Here is a 13,508-nt window from a genome sequence, read left to right as displayed (position 1 = left end):
CAGAATGACCGCTTCTGTCTGGACAACTCAAACACAGCAAAAACCCACCAAACAGCGGTGGCCCAGAGGAAAGAAACACACAGCAAAGCTAGCCAAACGCAACAACACTAACAAGCAAAAAACAAGGAAAGGAAGCCAGTAGCAAAAACAACGCACACATCAGCTCACACTCAAAGAAAATGAACAAAAACAATACGAACAAATCAAGAAAAGACAGTCAACACTGTAAACAAACAAGCAAGCAACACACAAACAAAACAAACACACAGCGAGAAGTGATTCCCTGTCTTTTAATTCAGAGTTATTTTATTCTGAATTCAGTAATCCAGAGTTAAGCGGTCCTCCTCTGAAGGCTGAAGCGTTGTGATTGGACGGGAGGCGGACGCCACTCCTGTCTCATGGAGTCTTCCTCTCTGTGTTTCTCCATTAGAGCTGATGTTGCAGCTTCAAAGCTTCTCTCTTTTCATCACATCCATCTCCTCTCAACTCTGTCAAAGAACCCGTCTCCAGACCAGTCCCACTCTCGCTGTGGGCCGCCGCCATCTTGGAATACCGTGTCATGGTGAGGGAACGAGCAGAACCACCGGAAGCAGTCTCATTTACACAGAATCTCTCTTAGAATGAGGATAAACCGGATGCTTTGTTCACAGTGAAGATTTCACTCAGAGTGAGGTGTTTCGATGGTCGTTTCAAAGTAACTCAGCTGCAGACTGAAACCACGAAGCGGAGCTCCCAGTTCGGCCGCAAAGACTTCACAGGAAACAGAAATACTTCACATATATGATAGAAGTTCAGAATAACCCTCAAGATAACGATATTACCGCTGAGCCAGTCCAGACACAGCGGACCATGGGTCAACCAGACAGCAGAGACCCGCAGCAGGGGGTCAGAGGTCAGGAGGTCAGGGGGTTGGGAGGTCAATTGCCGTAAGACTGGTTTGAATGGGCAGGGCATTGTCAAGAGACCTGATTGGTCAGGAGGCGGAGCCTTATGATGCGGAACAGAACCAGGTCCAGGTCCAGATCCAGATCCGGGTCCAGAGCCGATCTCTGATCCAGGCTGTACCTCTGTTGGTGCGTTCACACCGGAGCAAGCGTCACGGGCGTCACTGACGCCTCAAAGTTGACGCGTGTAAAGTGTGGAATTCGACGCGTGTTCATCTACACACGACGCGCGGCAGCTCATTGGCGGGAGTGGGAGGAGCTTCTGTGTCATGTCTTCATGTTGACAATGGCGGATCCCATCGAGACACTGGCTCGTCTTTATTTAATAAAGAAAGCCAGAAAACGGCATCGTCAGGCGCCTGTGCGACGTTTTTGGCTTCATCCCATCCTGCAGCGGCGTTCGCAATTTGCCGAATTTCACCATTTGCTCCAGCAGCTGCGTGAGGATGAGGTTCGCTTTCAGCGGTACTTCCGCCTCTCCTGGGCCCGGTTTGAAGACCTTCTGGCCCGCATCGGAGCTCTAGAGATGCGCGGGTTGCGGTTGCACCGGCGGAGCCCGCGGATAACCGCAGATGACACGTCGAAAAATTAAGATTTAAATTACAATCGGGCGGGCTGCGGTTGAAGCACTCAAATAAAAAAAAGCAACTTCAATACACATAAACACTATTCTGGGGATGTCGGGCGGGCTTGGTTTTGAAAATTGATTAAAAAAAATCGTTCATATGGGCAGATAGCGGGCGGATGGAGATTTTAAGAAGCGGTTGCGGATGGAAAAATGAGCCATCCGCACATCCCTACAGCGCTCAGAGTGCTCGTCTGTGATTGGATGGCGCTCCGCGTTGACGCTTCCAAAGTTCAATTTTCCCAACTTCAGGCGTTGACGCCTGCGACGCGCATCGCCAACGCTGGAAAAGTGATGCTCAAAAAGCGCCTGATGCGCGTCAGGTCGGTTGAAGCTCGTCCACCAGAGACTTTGAATGTTAAAGCAACGCTCGCAACGCGCCCGGTGTGAACGCACCATTACAGATCTGGGAGTGCCAGCAGGGTCGGGTCTGGGGCCTGATGCACAAAAGTAGGATTCAGACATCCAAGATCAATGATTGATCCAGGCTTATCCAATCCAGAACCAGAGGGTTCAGGATTAACTAATCCAGGATCAATGATTGATCCAGGATGGTCCCATCCAGAACCAGAGGGTTTCCTCTGTTATTCAAAGTCATCTATACTTTCCAGTATGTGATATTTCAACAATAATCCTCCCTGTTTTACGACCGTCAGTCAGTGAAGCAGTCAGCAGATAAAAGTGGGGGTTCAAAGGTCACTGTATGACCTTCACCTATTGGCTTAATGAACCAGTCTGGTTATCAGACATTAACACAGAGGAAAAAATAAAAAAAATAACCTTTTTTGTTTTTCATATATAGATCTTGGTAAATCATCATTCTTGGAGGATCTTGGGCTCCCAGTAACAGCAGGAAGTCTGGGTCTCACGGCTCAGAGCACTGCAGAGAGTCTGCGTGGCCAGAACAGCCTGATATAGAAGCACCGCAGCGTCATTCACACAACCTGCTGTGGAGCGGGTGAGAAGAACCAGACACAGGACAACCGGGGAACCCTGAAGTCAGCTGCTGAAGAGAACCCGGTCAGTCCTGAATTCACTCAGTCTGGATCTTTTCTTTGCGGGTAGATTTAGTAAAAAGTCAGTGAAAACTAAAGCATGAAGCTGAGACAGCCGAGGGTCGGATGAGGAATTTTATTGGAAGGTGAATTTCCAGAGAGGCTCTGTGGCTGGCAGAGCGGAGCCGTGGCTGCGGTCCACCGTCAGCGCTCACTCAGCTCCGTGCTGCCGTCTTGGTCCCATTACCATTTCAATGACACGAACAAAGAGAACGCTCCTGTGTCCTGCTGCCGCCGCTCAGGAGTACATGGTCAGCTGGAGCCACTGGAACACAAGAGACCCAGGTAAAGACCACCGTTAGAACCCCATCACACCGCAGAGCAGAAACACTCGGTTCTCAGCTGCCTCAGTAAAACCAGGAAGACAAGCAGCCTCACCTCCTTGATGTCCAGCTCGATGCTGTTGCTGTTGTTCTTGTCCAGAGTCTTAAAGGCTCCTGGAAACACACACACACACACACACACACACACCAGGATGGGAAACCAGGACACACACACACACACACACACACTCACACACTCTGCCAGAGACTCACTGCACATGGCGTCCAGCCGCACCAGGCAGCCGATGTAGTTGTCGAAGTCCATGTCTCCGTGCTCGTCGCAGTAGCGGCGGATGATCAGCTTGTAGAGCTCGTCCTGCAGGGGAAACCCCGCCTCCTGGAAGGCTCCGCCCAGCTCGCGCTTGCTGATGACCCCTGACCTGTCCCGGTCGTGCTTCAGATAGACGCCCTGCAGGGGGGACGTCGCACAGGAGGCCTGAGCCACAGCGCCTCCACCGGGCCAGCAGGGGCACTGCAGCCCCCCCTCACAGTGACCGCAAACAGCAAACAGCCTGGACCTGCAGGTCCTGAACCCTGAACCCACCTGCAGGTCCTGAACCCTGAACCCACCTGCAGGTCCTGAACCCTGAACCCACCTGCCATCTCTTGATGTTGTTCCACAGGTACTTGAACTCGTGGAAGCCCAGCTTGCCTGTGCTGTCACTCTGCAGGGGGCGGAGTCAAAGAAGCAGGCGGCGTTCCAGAGTCACATGACAAACACATCAAACGGGGTCCTGACCTCTGGGACCTGAACCGAGCACACAGAGCGGCGTGTGGAGAACATGTGGAGAACATGTGAAGGATACGTCCATGACGGCCACCATGCTCCTGCAGGACTCGATGCTGAAGCCGTCCGTCTTCAGACCCCCGTCTGAAACACACAGCAGCAGGAACCTGAAGGAACCTGGAGGAACCTGGAGGAACCTGAAGGAACCTGGAGGAACCTGGAGGAACCTGGAGGAACCTGAAGGAACCTGGAGGAACCTGGAGGAACCTGGAGGAACCTGAAGGAACCTGGAGGAACCTGGAGGAACCTGGAGGAACCTGGAGGAACCTGGAGGAACCTGAAGGAACCTGGAGGAACCTGCTCCAGGAGGAACTTCCAGAACGTCTCTACTGTGACTCACGTTTGGAGATGACCTTGTTGAGGATGTTCATCAGCTCGTTGGGGCTCACCTCCATGTCCTGAGGAGACACACACACACACACACACACACACACACACACACACACACACACACACACACACACAAGAAAAGCAGGTTAAACCATTTGACGCTTCACAAACAGAATGAACTATTGTGTGACATGCTGAGGTTTGAAGCCTCCGCCCCCGGGAGGGTGGAAGAGGAGGAAGAGGAGGAGGAGGAGGAGGAGGAGGAGGAGGAGCCGGCCCGCCCCCCTCGGCCCCAGTGGATCTGGGGTAACCAGAGCCGGTCCTGGGTTCTGGTCTGACCGGTGGACGCGCCCTGCTGATGAGTCAGAGGAAACACGCCCTGCAGGACGCTCTGCCAGACAGCGGCAGGAATGTTCTGAGGAGAGGCGGGGTGGGTGTGTGTGTGTGTGTGTGTGTGTGTGTGTGTGTGTGTGTGTGTGTGTGTGTGTGTGTGTGTTCCTCTTACAGCAGCTCTTCACTGGGAACAGAACAGCTGATGGAGGAGTTTCAGTAAAAGATTTCATTTTAAAACTACAAACAGACAAGGCATGTCTGATCAAGAACAGGAACAAACATGGAGGAGAGAGAGAGAGAGAGAGAGAGAGAGAGAGAGAGAGAGAGAGAGGGGTGGAGGACAGACAGGTGAACCGAGAACAGAGACCACAAAAGGACAGAAACGGGAGGAGTGGAGGTGGTTCCTCGTCTTCTGACAGATGACAGACTTCACCAGTTTGACCTGAAGTCCTGAGACTGAAGGACGGACGATGGACTGAGGGACAGACGGGACGATCCAGACCTGACTACTGACGGAACGGAGATGATTCTGTCTGAAGTGGTCCCACACCCCTCTGAACCCGCTAAGCCCGCTAAGCCCTAGCCTGACCAGCCAGGTTTCTTCCACGTCCGTCACATGCTGCTTGGATGCTGAGGGGACCGGACCCGGAGCATTAGCCAATAATTTACCGTCCCGTTTTGCGGCGGACCAATCACAGCACGGCCTCTCTCATGAGTCACACTGAGCAGACGGAACTCCCCAGCTCATCACGTTCAACATGGCGGACTACGGCGATCGTGTTTTTGCTTCTGCTCTTTCTACAGTTTTGAACAATTTAAGTTTAATTAAGTTAATTTAGTTTAAATCCCAAAATGCTGCGTGCAGCGCCGCGCCGCGTGACTACAGCGCCTCTCGTTTGTTGACATACCCGGGTCCGTCACATGTTACTGCACGGGGGCTCGCATTGGCCGCCGCTCAGCCAATGAGCTGCCTTCATGCACAAATAAAAAACTGTGAGAAACTGAGAATAGGCGCTGTGACCCCAGACCAAACGTGTCTTTGTAAAGTATTGGAGAAGCGCGTTTTGGTCATGGCTGGTCGGACTAGCTAAACCTGGCTCCTCATGGCGGTGGGAACAGGTTTAATCGGCATTTCGAACCGGGTCGACACGGTGATTTATGCCATGATGTTGCCGTAGCCCGTTACGTTAGCATGGCTACGCTAGCGTGGCTGCGTTAGCATGGCTACATTAGCGTGGCTGCGTTAGCGTGGCTGCGTTAGCGTGGCTATGTGAGCGTGGCTACGTTAGCGCGCTAGTTGCTGTTTCGGGACACAGCGGGACGTTTCCTTCAAGACGAGCCAGCACTGGCAGGATGGAGACCCAAGAGCGTCTCTGGACCCGTGGGGAAGAGGAGATTCGTCCAGAGGTAATGGGGACTGAGCTCCGTCGCGCTGATGATGTCATCAACGTGGGACACCATCAGCGAGGGAGAACGCAGCCCCGCAGCTCGCCTGCAGGCGGTGAAACCCGGTCTGCAGGCGGGGAGGAAGGAGGCCGCTCTGATTGTTAGCTCCAGTGGGAAAGACGAGCTGATCCAGATTCCAGGTGACAGGAGATCAGAATCTGGTGAGATGTGGAGCAAAGATGGACAAGAGGACCCAGGAAGAACCTGCAGGGACCAGGAGGAACCAGGAGGAACCAGGAGGAACCTGCAGGGACCAGGAGGAACCAGGAGGAACCAGGAGGAACCTGCAGGGACCAGGAGGAACCAGGAGGAACCTGCAGGGACCAGGAGGAACCAGGTTAAACTCACGTCTCCGGCCAGCTGCTTGAAGACCCTCCGGAACTGTTTCTCCTCCTCGTTCTCATGAGCCTCCTCGAACTGATGGGGCCTGCGAGCAGGAGGCTGCACGCACGCACACACACACACACACACACACACACACACACACACACACACACACACACACACACACAGTGAGGTACATTGAAAATATCCTGGAAACTGGTCACTAATAGGAGGTGTGTGTGTGTGTGTGTGTGTGTGCGTGTGTGTGTGTGTGTGTGTGTGAGACAGCGAGTGCTTGGTGAGTCGTCAGACGGACTCGTCAGGCAGTGGAGAGGACCAAGCATGACTTCTCTTCAGGGTCAAAGGTCATGCTAGCTCTGAGGCTCGCTGAGGAAAGGCCTTTGCTGCGACTGCAGCTGAAAACATCCTTTGAATGCGAATCTGACTGGAACTGAGAGGTTCACACAAACACCAACACAAAACACACACAGCAGCACAACACACACTGCTTACAGGAGGCGAGGGGATGAACATGGCCGGATCCACGTTGCTGTGGAGGACAGGAGAACAGTTAGCTGAGCCCCAATACGGCGGGTGTGTGCGTGTGTGTGTGTGTGTGTGTGTGTGTGTGTGTGTGCTGACCTTGCGGCCTTAATAAGGACCGAAATAAAACTCCCGATTCCAAACGGCATCTTGACGTCTGTCAGAGAGAACAGAAGGAAGAGTCGTGAAGTCAGAGGAACCCGGAGAACCCTCCGCTGTGGCCTGGTTTCCATGGTAACAGCAGGACCCCGCCTGTCCTCCAAACTGACTTTCAGCCTTTTGATTTCTAATGCTTAGCTTTGCTGAGTATTATTGATCCCAGTGATCAGAGAGGAGCTGATCACCAGCAGAACAAACACCACACTGTCTGTGTGTGTGTGTGTGTGTGTGTGTGTGTGTGTGTGTGTGTGTGTGTGTGTGTGTGTGTGTGTGTGTGTACTGTTCCATGCTGTGGAAGAGGCCAAAACATTGACTGTAGCCGTGGAAGCGTCCAGCCTGATTCACAGGAGGAACACATGTGGAACACCTGGACTGAGGGGAGCGGTGTGGTCCTGCCATCCTGCCACCGGCAGCACAGAGGCTCCTGCCCAACTTTATGCGACTTTTAAAGAATTTCCAGACTTTTTTTCCCCCGAATTCCGAGATGTTTTCTTTCCAAAGCGCTCGTTTTATTGTGGGAGGAACAGATGAGCTCCGGTCAGGAAGCAGTGGAGCTGCCGGCCGTTTCCTGACCGATCCAGGTACGGAGGACAGGTGAGGACAGGCTCAGCTGGCTGAAGCTCTGACGCTCGGGTCTGTGTTCGGACTCAGCTGAGCCAGATCCTCGGTCTGGACGAGGAGGAAACTTTACGCAAAAAAAAAAAAAACAAAAAAAAAAAAACGACGCCGTGCGTAAACGGAGCCGGAGTGGCGCAGATCGCCTCCGACTGCGCCTTGAAGACGGTTAAAAGAAAGTTTTCCTCACTTACTGTTTGGTGCGGGGAGACGAGGAACCGAGAAGAACTGGGCAGAACCGGGAGGAACCGAGAGAAGCCGAGGAGCTGAGGACTGGAGGACCGGAGCGCAGCGCAGCGGCGGGGCAGACAGACAGACGCTGGACTTCAACTGGGAGCGGAACGCACCGGGCCGCTCCCTGCTAACACACACACACACACACACACACACACACACACACACACACACACACACACACACACACACACACACACACACACACACACACACTCGTGCGCCCAGGCGGGCAGGTCCTAAAGCCCTCCGGCTCTGTGTGCCGCCATGTCTCTGGACGGTGTTGACTTGCCACTGTGTGTGTGTGGGTGTGTGTGTGTGTTGGTGGGTGTGTGTGTTTGTTGGAGTGAGCTCGGAGTGTTTCCTCCTCCGAGCAGGACTCCCTCCTGCCTGCTGTGTACTGGGGGTTCGTGTCTGCCTCACGCCCCGGGACGGTTTCTCGGTTTCTGCTGACTGAAGAGACAGAACTGGTTCCACTGCAGTGAAATTCCAGAGGTCCTCCAAGACACACCAGGACATTGAGAGAATGTGTGTGTGAGCGCTGATCCGGGCGTGTCTCTGAAACACACTCTCATATTCCAGCAGTGTGTCATGGTGGAGCCAGTGGAACACACCAGGGACTCCCTAAACTCACCCCAGTGTTTACCTGCAAACACCTGGAGAGGCGCCTCGTTTCTTCACCCCAGGACCTCTGACCCCTGGCGGCCGGAAGACGAACTGCAGGTTCCAGAAGGAACTTCGGGCCTCGGGATGCAGAGAGAGACCGCCTCTCCAGGTCCTGGTTCCACTCCTGCAGTCTGACAGACCTGAGCAGACCAGCAGCCCAGAACCATCCCCGAGTCCCGGGTCAGTGGGGGAACCGCAGGGCCCAGAGCAGGTGGAGGACGGACCGATTCCTACAGAAAACCACCATCACCCCGTGGTCTTTACAGAACCACACACTCTGTTTTTCTAGAACCATCTGCTGAAACCTGTTAGAACTTCCTCCTAGTTCAGCCCCACCTGAAGAGACCCGGTCTGGACCCGGCCGTTCTGGATCACTTCAGGCCCGCCTTCCTCAGAGAACCACCTGGACCTGAACCCACCATGTGTGTCTGATGGGGTTCCACAGGGCTCAGTCCTCATGCCTCTTTGGTTTACTGTGGTTCCACCGTTAGGGAGGACGACCGGGGAACACCGAGTCCTCTGTCCTCTGTCCTCCGGTCCAGTGTCTCCATGGAGCCCAACTTCAAAGTTTAATGAGAAACAAACAGACGTGGCCCCGCCCCCAGAGACTCAGCGACCCGGGTCCAGAGGAGCTCTTTCTGTTTTGGCCCCTGTTGTGGAACCAGCTGCTGATCGCTCAGCTTTGTGACTTTTAACTCAGCCTGGGACTCGACTCCTGTTCTCACTGTTACGGTGGCCGACAGGTGCAAACGCGCTGCAAACAGAAAACACATGCAAGAAAGAAACGCTGCAAGAAAAAAAATGCTGCAAGAGAAAAAAACGCCGCAAACACAGAAAACACCTGCAAGAGAAAAATGCTGCAATCACAGAAAACACATGCAAGAAAAAAAAAACACATGCAAGAAAAAAAAACGCTGCAAGAGAAAAAACCGCTGCAAACACAGAAAACACTTGCAAGAGAAAAATGCTGCAAATTCAATCCACAACGGAAGTGCGCCAGGTCGCTCCAAGAAGAAGAAGAAGAAAAAAGTACGGAAGCCCTACAAGGACATGGTTAAATACTTTTTTTTTTTATTTCCTCCGCTTTGCCGTGATAACGAGTTAATTTCAGTGGTTTATCGAGAAGTCGACTTATTTTTCCACGTTGTCTCGACAAAACAACAATCCGGTGAACCGGGAATCCCAGTCTTTCACCAGACAGGACGCTCCGCTCCACGGACCACAGACAGAGGTGAGTTCAGCCTGTTTATGAGTTTTTTGTACTGTTACTCATTTCTGAATAACTTATATGATGCACGCAAATCAAACAACTGTCTGTCCAGCATTTGCACAGTGGAACTGAGATATTCAGCCTCCTGATGCAGGACCTGTGTGTTTTCTAGAGTCTGACCCAGACTGTGTCTGTTCTGGAGCAGCTCAGAGAACTGCAACAACCTCATCAAATTCACCAGGTCAGCTTTTCCATGCTGCTTCATGCAGACAGACATGTGACTTGTAAGAAAAATAGTCGAGCAGTGAGTTAAAAGTGGATGGCGACAAAATCAAAGACAGCAAGCAGACTGCTGGAGAAACCTGTTGCAGGAGTTCTAATCAGTGTAAAACTTAAGTGGGTTGATAAGGGTCTCATTCAGTTCTGCTTTGTTTCATTTTTTCCCACAATACTTTTATTGATTTTCAAGTTTAATAGTGAAAGATAAACAAAAGATAGCATGAGAACAGCTCAAAACACAAACACACCCATTCACACCTGGTAGACCTGCACCAAATGACTCATATATGCACATACATGTACACACACACACACACACACACACACACACACACACACACAAAACCAAGTGGCATGCACAGAACACTGATAATGGCGAGAAAGAAAATAGTAGTAGTTTGAATGTCATGTCCAGTTCTGCTGTAACGTCTCCTTTCATTCACTCACTCACATGCTCACTAACTCACTTTCATTTACTCACTTATTCACTTTTACTGACCGATGTCTTGTGTCTTTTTTATTTTACAGAAGGAGCTGGACATCGTGATGACAATGTGGAACACCGGGATCCAGCCAGGCACTAAAAGATACGATCCATTCCATGGAAAACCTTTCCTCTGTATCATGAACCAGAACTTTACCGAGCACAGGACGACCACCAGCCAGTGGACAGAGGGGACATTGTCTTGGAAGAGGACATCTGTCTTTGGAAAACTGACTTTGTATGTGATCCAGATCTTCACCAGCTCTGCCTTGTGGTCATAAATAAACTGAATCTTGAGGCAGGTCATGATGCTGCTGAGGCAACCAGACTGTACAGACAGCTGAAGACTTAATGAGAACACAGCTGTCAGTCAGATTAACCCCCACCGACCAAAACTGTTGCCACAACAGCCAATATTAAAAACTTTAGCCTACCGCTTTGAGCACACTTCCATTTCCAGTGTTTTATACACACCTGTTTTCTGATTTTTTTTCTTTTTTCACAGTGTTAGTTTGTATGAAACGTATCATGGATGCACTGAAACAAATAAATGTGTCCAGTTTTAATGTGGGATGTTTGCATGTCCTCTAAGTCCAACTATGCTTCACAAATATCCATTTTCTTAAAGAAAAACTCCATTGTATATGCTTAACTTACACTGCTGGGATCAGCTGTGGCGTTCTTTAATACTGAAGTAACACTCGAGATCCATGTGTGCTTGTTTATTTTGAAAGGTCAAACCATCATTAGGTCATGTTAAATAATTAAATTTTATAGGACAGTCTCAAAAAATGCTTGAATGTTTATCATTTTTGTAGATATTTTTATTTATACATCAAAGCAACCAAGATGTCGACATGTAGCCTGATAAAGGTTGATGTCAGCTGGTTGATCTGAATCTTACACCTGTGTGACAACAGTGTGATGGAACAAATGGTTCACTTCAAACCTAAAACCAGGCATTTCAGTTTATGGTACAGCCAAATCTACACCACAGCCACATTTCAGTTAAGATCTATAAATTTGTGTGAATTGAATCTCTTGTTTTGACTGATTTGTTGAGTCAGTCAGTTTTTATGAAGAGTATTTCTTTATAAAGATGAAACTGTCCAGAAAAGACTGTTTAATTGTTCTTATATATATGCATTTATACCCTCAAATGGAGGCTGATGTACTCAAATATTTTTGACAATGTCCTCATGCATGACACTCATGTGGGCTCAGGAGCACAGCTGTGATTCATAAAATCATAGATAGGAACCAAAACAATTTGACTGGAAGACATTACAAAAAACTGGATTGAATTTCAAACAGTTTAATACAAAAATAGAATCTTTGTTGACAATGATATTCTACAATAAAATTATACAGGATCTGACAAGATTTTGTCATGAAAATAAAACAGCATGAAACTGAGCAAGAGCAGGAAGTGAAGCCGGCCTCCACACAGCTCCAGGAGGAGGAAGAGACTTTGACAGGGCTTCCTCATCCTTCATCCCACCAGCATCTTTGTCCACCTGCCACAGTAAAAACAAAAACTGAAGTTACAAAAGAAAAAAACATATAATCAGGAAGCCTTCTTGGCTGCATTACTTGTCATCAATAGGATAACGCCTGTAACAAAGCAGAACCTTCCTGCACTCAGCATCCAGTGCAATACGTTTTTTTTCCCCAATTCAGGAAACACTTAAATTTCACTCTGGTTCATTTCAAGTCCCAATTTCTAATTTACTGTTCCATAACTGATTCATTTTAATTTCATTTTGTGAAAAAACAAACAAAAAAAGTTTGCCGTTTTTGCTTCACTATGAATTCAGACAAAACATTAGTAAATATATTCTATTTTATTTGGATGTTTGAGACTTCCAAATACATCTAAAGTTTATCAAGCAGGTTACAGCCACCTTGCTCTTGTAACTCAACATTACCTGTGACTGATTATTCTGTCAACATCGACTCATTTGAAACGACTTTTTTTCTGTAATGAACATACGGCTATAGCCAAATTGACTATTCTGCTATATGTATATAACTGAAAAAAACACCAAAACAGTACGGTTGTCAGGATGGGAAGCAGGGAAACAGCAGTTTTTGATTATTACATAAGTACAGAAAGCTGACCTGGTGAATTTGATGAGGTTGTTGCAGTTCTCTGAGCTGCTCCAGAACAGACAGTCTGGGTCAGACTCTAGAAAACACACAGGTCCTGCATCAGGAGGCTGAATATCTCAGTTCCACTGTGCAAATGCTGGACAGACAGTTGTTTGATTTGCGTGCATCATATAAGTTATTCAGAAATGAGTAACAGTACAAAAAACTCATAAACAGGCTGAACTCACCTCTGTCTGTGGTCCGTGGAGCGGAGCGTCCTGTCTGGTGAAAGACTGGGATTCCCGGTTCACCGGATTGTTGTTTTGTCGAGACAACGTGGAAAAATAAGTCGACTTCTCGATAAACCACTGAAATTAACTCGTTATCACGGCAAAGCGGAGGAAATAAAAAAAAAAAGTATTTAACCATGTCCTTGTAGGGCTTCCGTACTTTTTTCTTCTTCTTCTTCTTGGAGCGACCTGGCGCACTTCCGTTGTGGATTGAATTTGCAGCATTTTTCTCTTGCAAGTGTTTTCTGTGTTTGCAGCGGTTTTTTCTCTTGCAGCGTTTTTTTTTTCTTGCAAGTGTTTTTTTTTCTTGCATGTGTTTTTTTTTTCTTGCATGTGTTTTCTGTGATTGCAGCATTTTTCTCTTGCAAGTGTTTTCTGTGTTTGCGGCGTTTTTTTCTCTTGCAGCATTTTTTTCTTGCAGCGTTTCTTTCTTGCATGTGTTTCTGTTTGCAGCGCGTTTGCACCTGTCGGCCACCGTACACTGTTCTATTGAACGTCTTTTATTGTTCTGATGGAGTTTTATCCTCCACCCTGTTTTCATGACTGGGCAGCACTGTGCTCCAGCTGGAGATATGAGGTGCTCTAAGCACCTACACACACACACACACACACACACACACACACACACACACACTAATCTAAAGTAACAACAATTAAGATAGCAGGAGATAGATGACAGGCAGACGGTCTGCACGTTGGAGCACAGCAGTGTTAACTGAAATAAAGAGAACGGCTCTGGTGAAAACATACATCATTTACTAATGAACATT

At 49.2% G+C, this 13,508-nt stretch overlaps 1 protein-coding gene and 1 long non-coding RNA gene across 2 annotated transcripts; one reads left to right on the top strand and one right to left on the bottom strand.

Moving 5' to 3' along the window:
* Nucleotides 1-2,685: 2,685 nt before the first annotated feature.
* Nucleotides 2,686-7,858, bottom strand: capns1b (calpain, small subunit 1 b). Its single transcript, XM_030108973.1, has 10 exons — nucleotides 7,679-7,858; nucleotides 6,810-6,867; nucleotides 6,681-6,717; nucleotides 6,192-6,284; nucleotides 4,075-4,132; nucleotides 3,754-3,818; nucleotides 3,544-3,612; nucleotides 3,161-3,356; nucleotides 3,003-3,061; nucleotides 2,686-2,889 (listed from the first exon to the last, which is right to left on the bottom strand). Exons 2-10 carry the CDS (start codon nucleotides 6,857-6,859, stop codon nucleotides 2,863-2,865), a joined length of 654 nt encoding a protein of 217 aa, XP_029964833.1. The 5' UTR covers nucleotides 6,860-6,867; nucleotides 7,679-7,858; the 3' UTR covers nucleotides 2,686-2,862.
* A 1,593-nt stretch (nucleotides 7,859-9,451) lies between these two features.
* On the top strand, nucleotides 9,452-10,911 carry LOC115400482 (uncharacterized). Its single transcript, XR_003932806.1, has 3 exons — nucleotides 9,452-9,615; nucleotides 9,767-9,835; nucleotides 10,402-10,911. It is a non-coding gene; the product is annotated as an uncharacterized LOC115400482 (long non-coding RNA).
* The last annotated feature ends 2,597 nt before the right edge of the window (nucleotides 10,912-13,508 follow it).

This window comes from Salarias fasciatus, chromosome 14, assembly GCF_902148845.1.
Source record: "Salarias fasciatus chromosome 14, fSalaFa1.1, whole genome shotgun sequence".
Classification (NCBI taxonomy): Eukaryota; Metazoa; Chordata; class Actinopteri; order Blenniiformes; family Blenniidae; genus Salarias; species Salarias fasciatus.
Note: the sequence above shows the minus strand (reverse complement) of the source record. Positions and strands in the feature narration are given on the sequence as shown.

What these genes read in the sequence shown, in the direction of transcription:
- capns1b (XM_030108973.1), bottom strand. Translation starts at nt 6,859, where the DNA reads ATGCCGTTTGGAATCGGGAGTTTTATTTCGGTCCTTATTAAGGCCGCA. An exon ending in GTCCTTATTAAGGCCGCAAG is followed by an intron (nt 6,718 to 6,809) that starts GTCAGCACACAC and finishes TGTCCTCCACAG; the next exon opens with CAACGTGGATCCGGCCATGT. An exon ending in GCATGGTGGCCGTCATGGAC is followed by an intron (nt 3,613 to 3,753) that starts GTATCCTTCACA and finishes CGCCCCCTGCAG; the next exon opens with AGTGACAGCACAGGCAAGCT.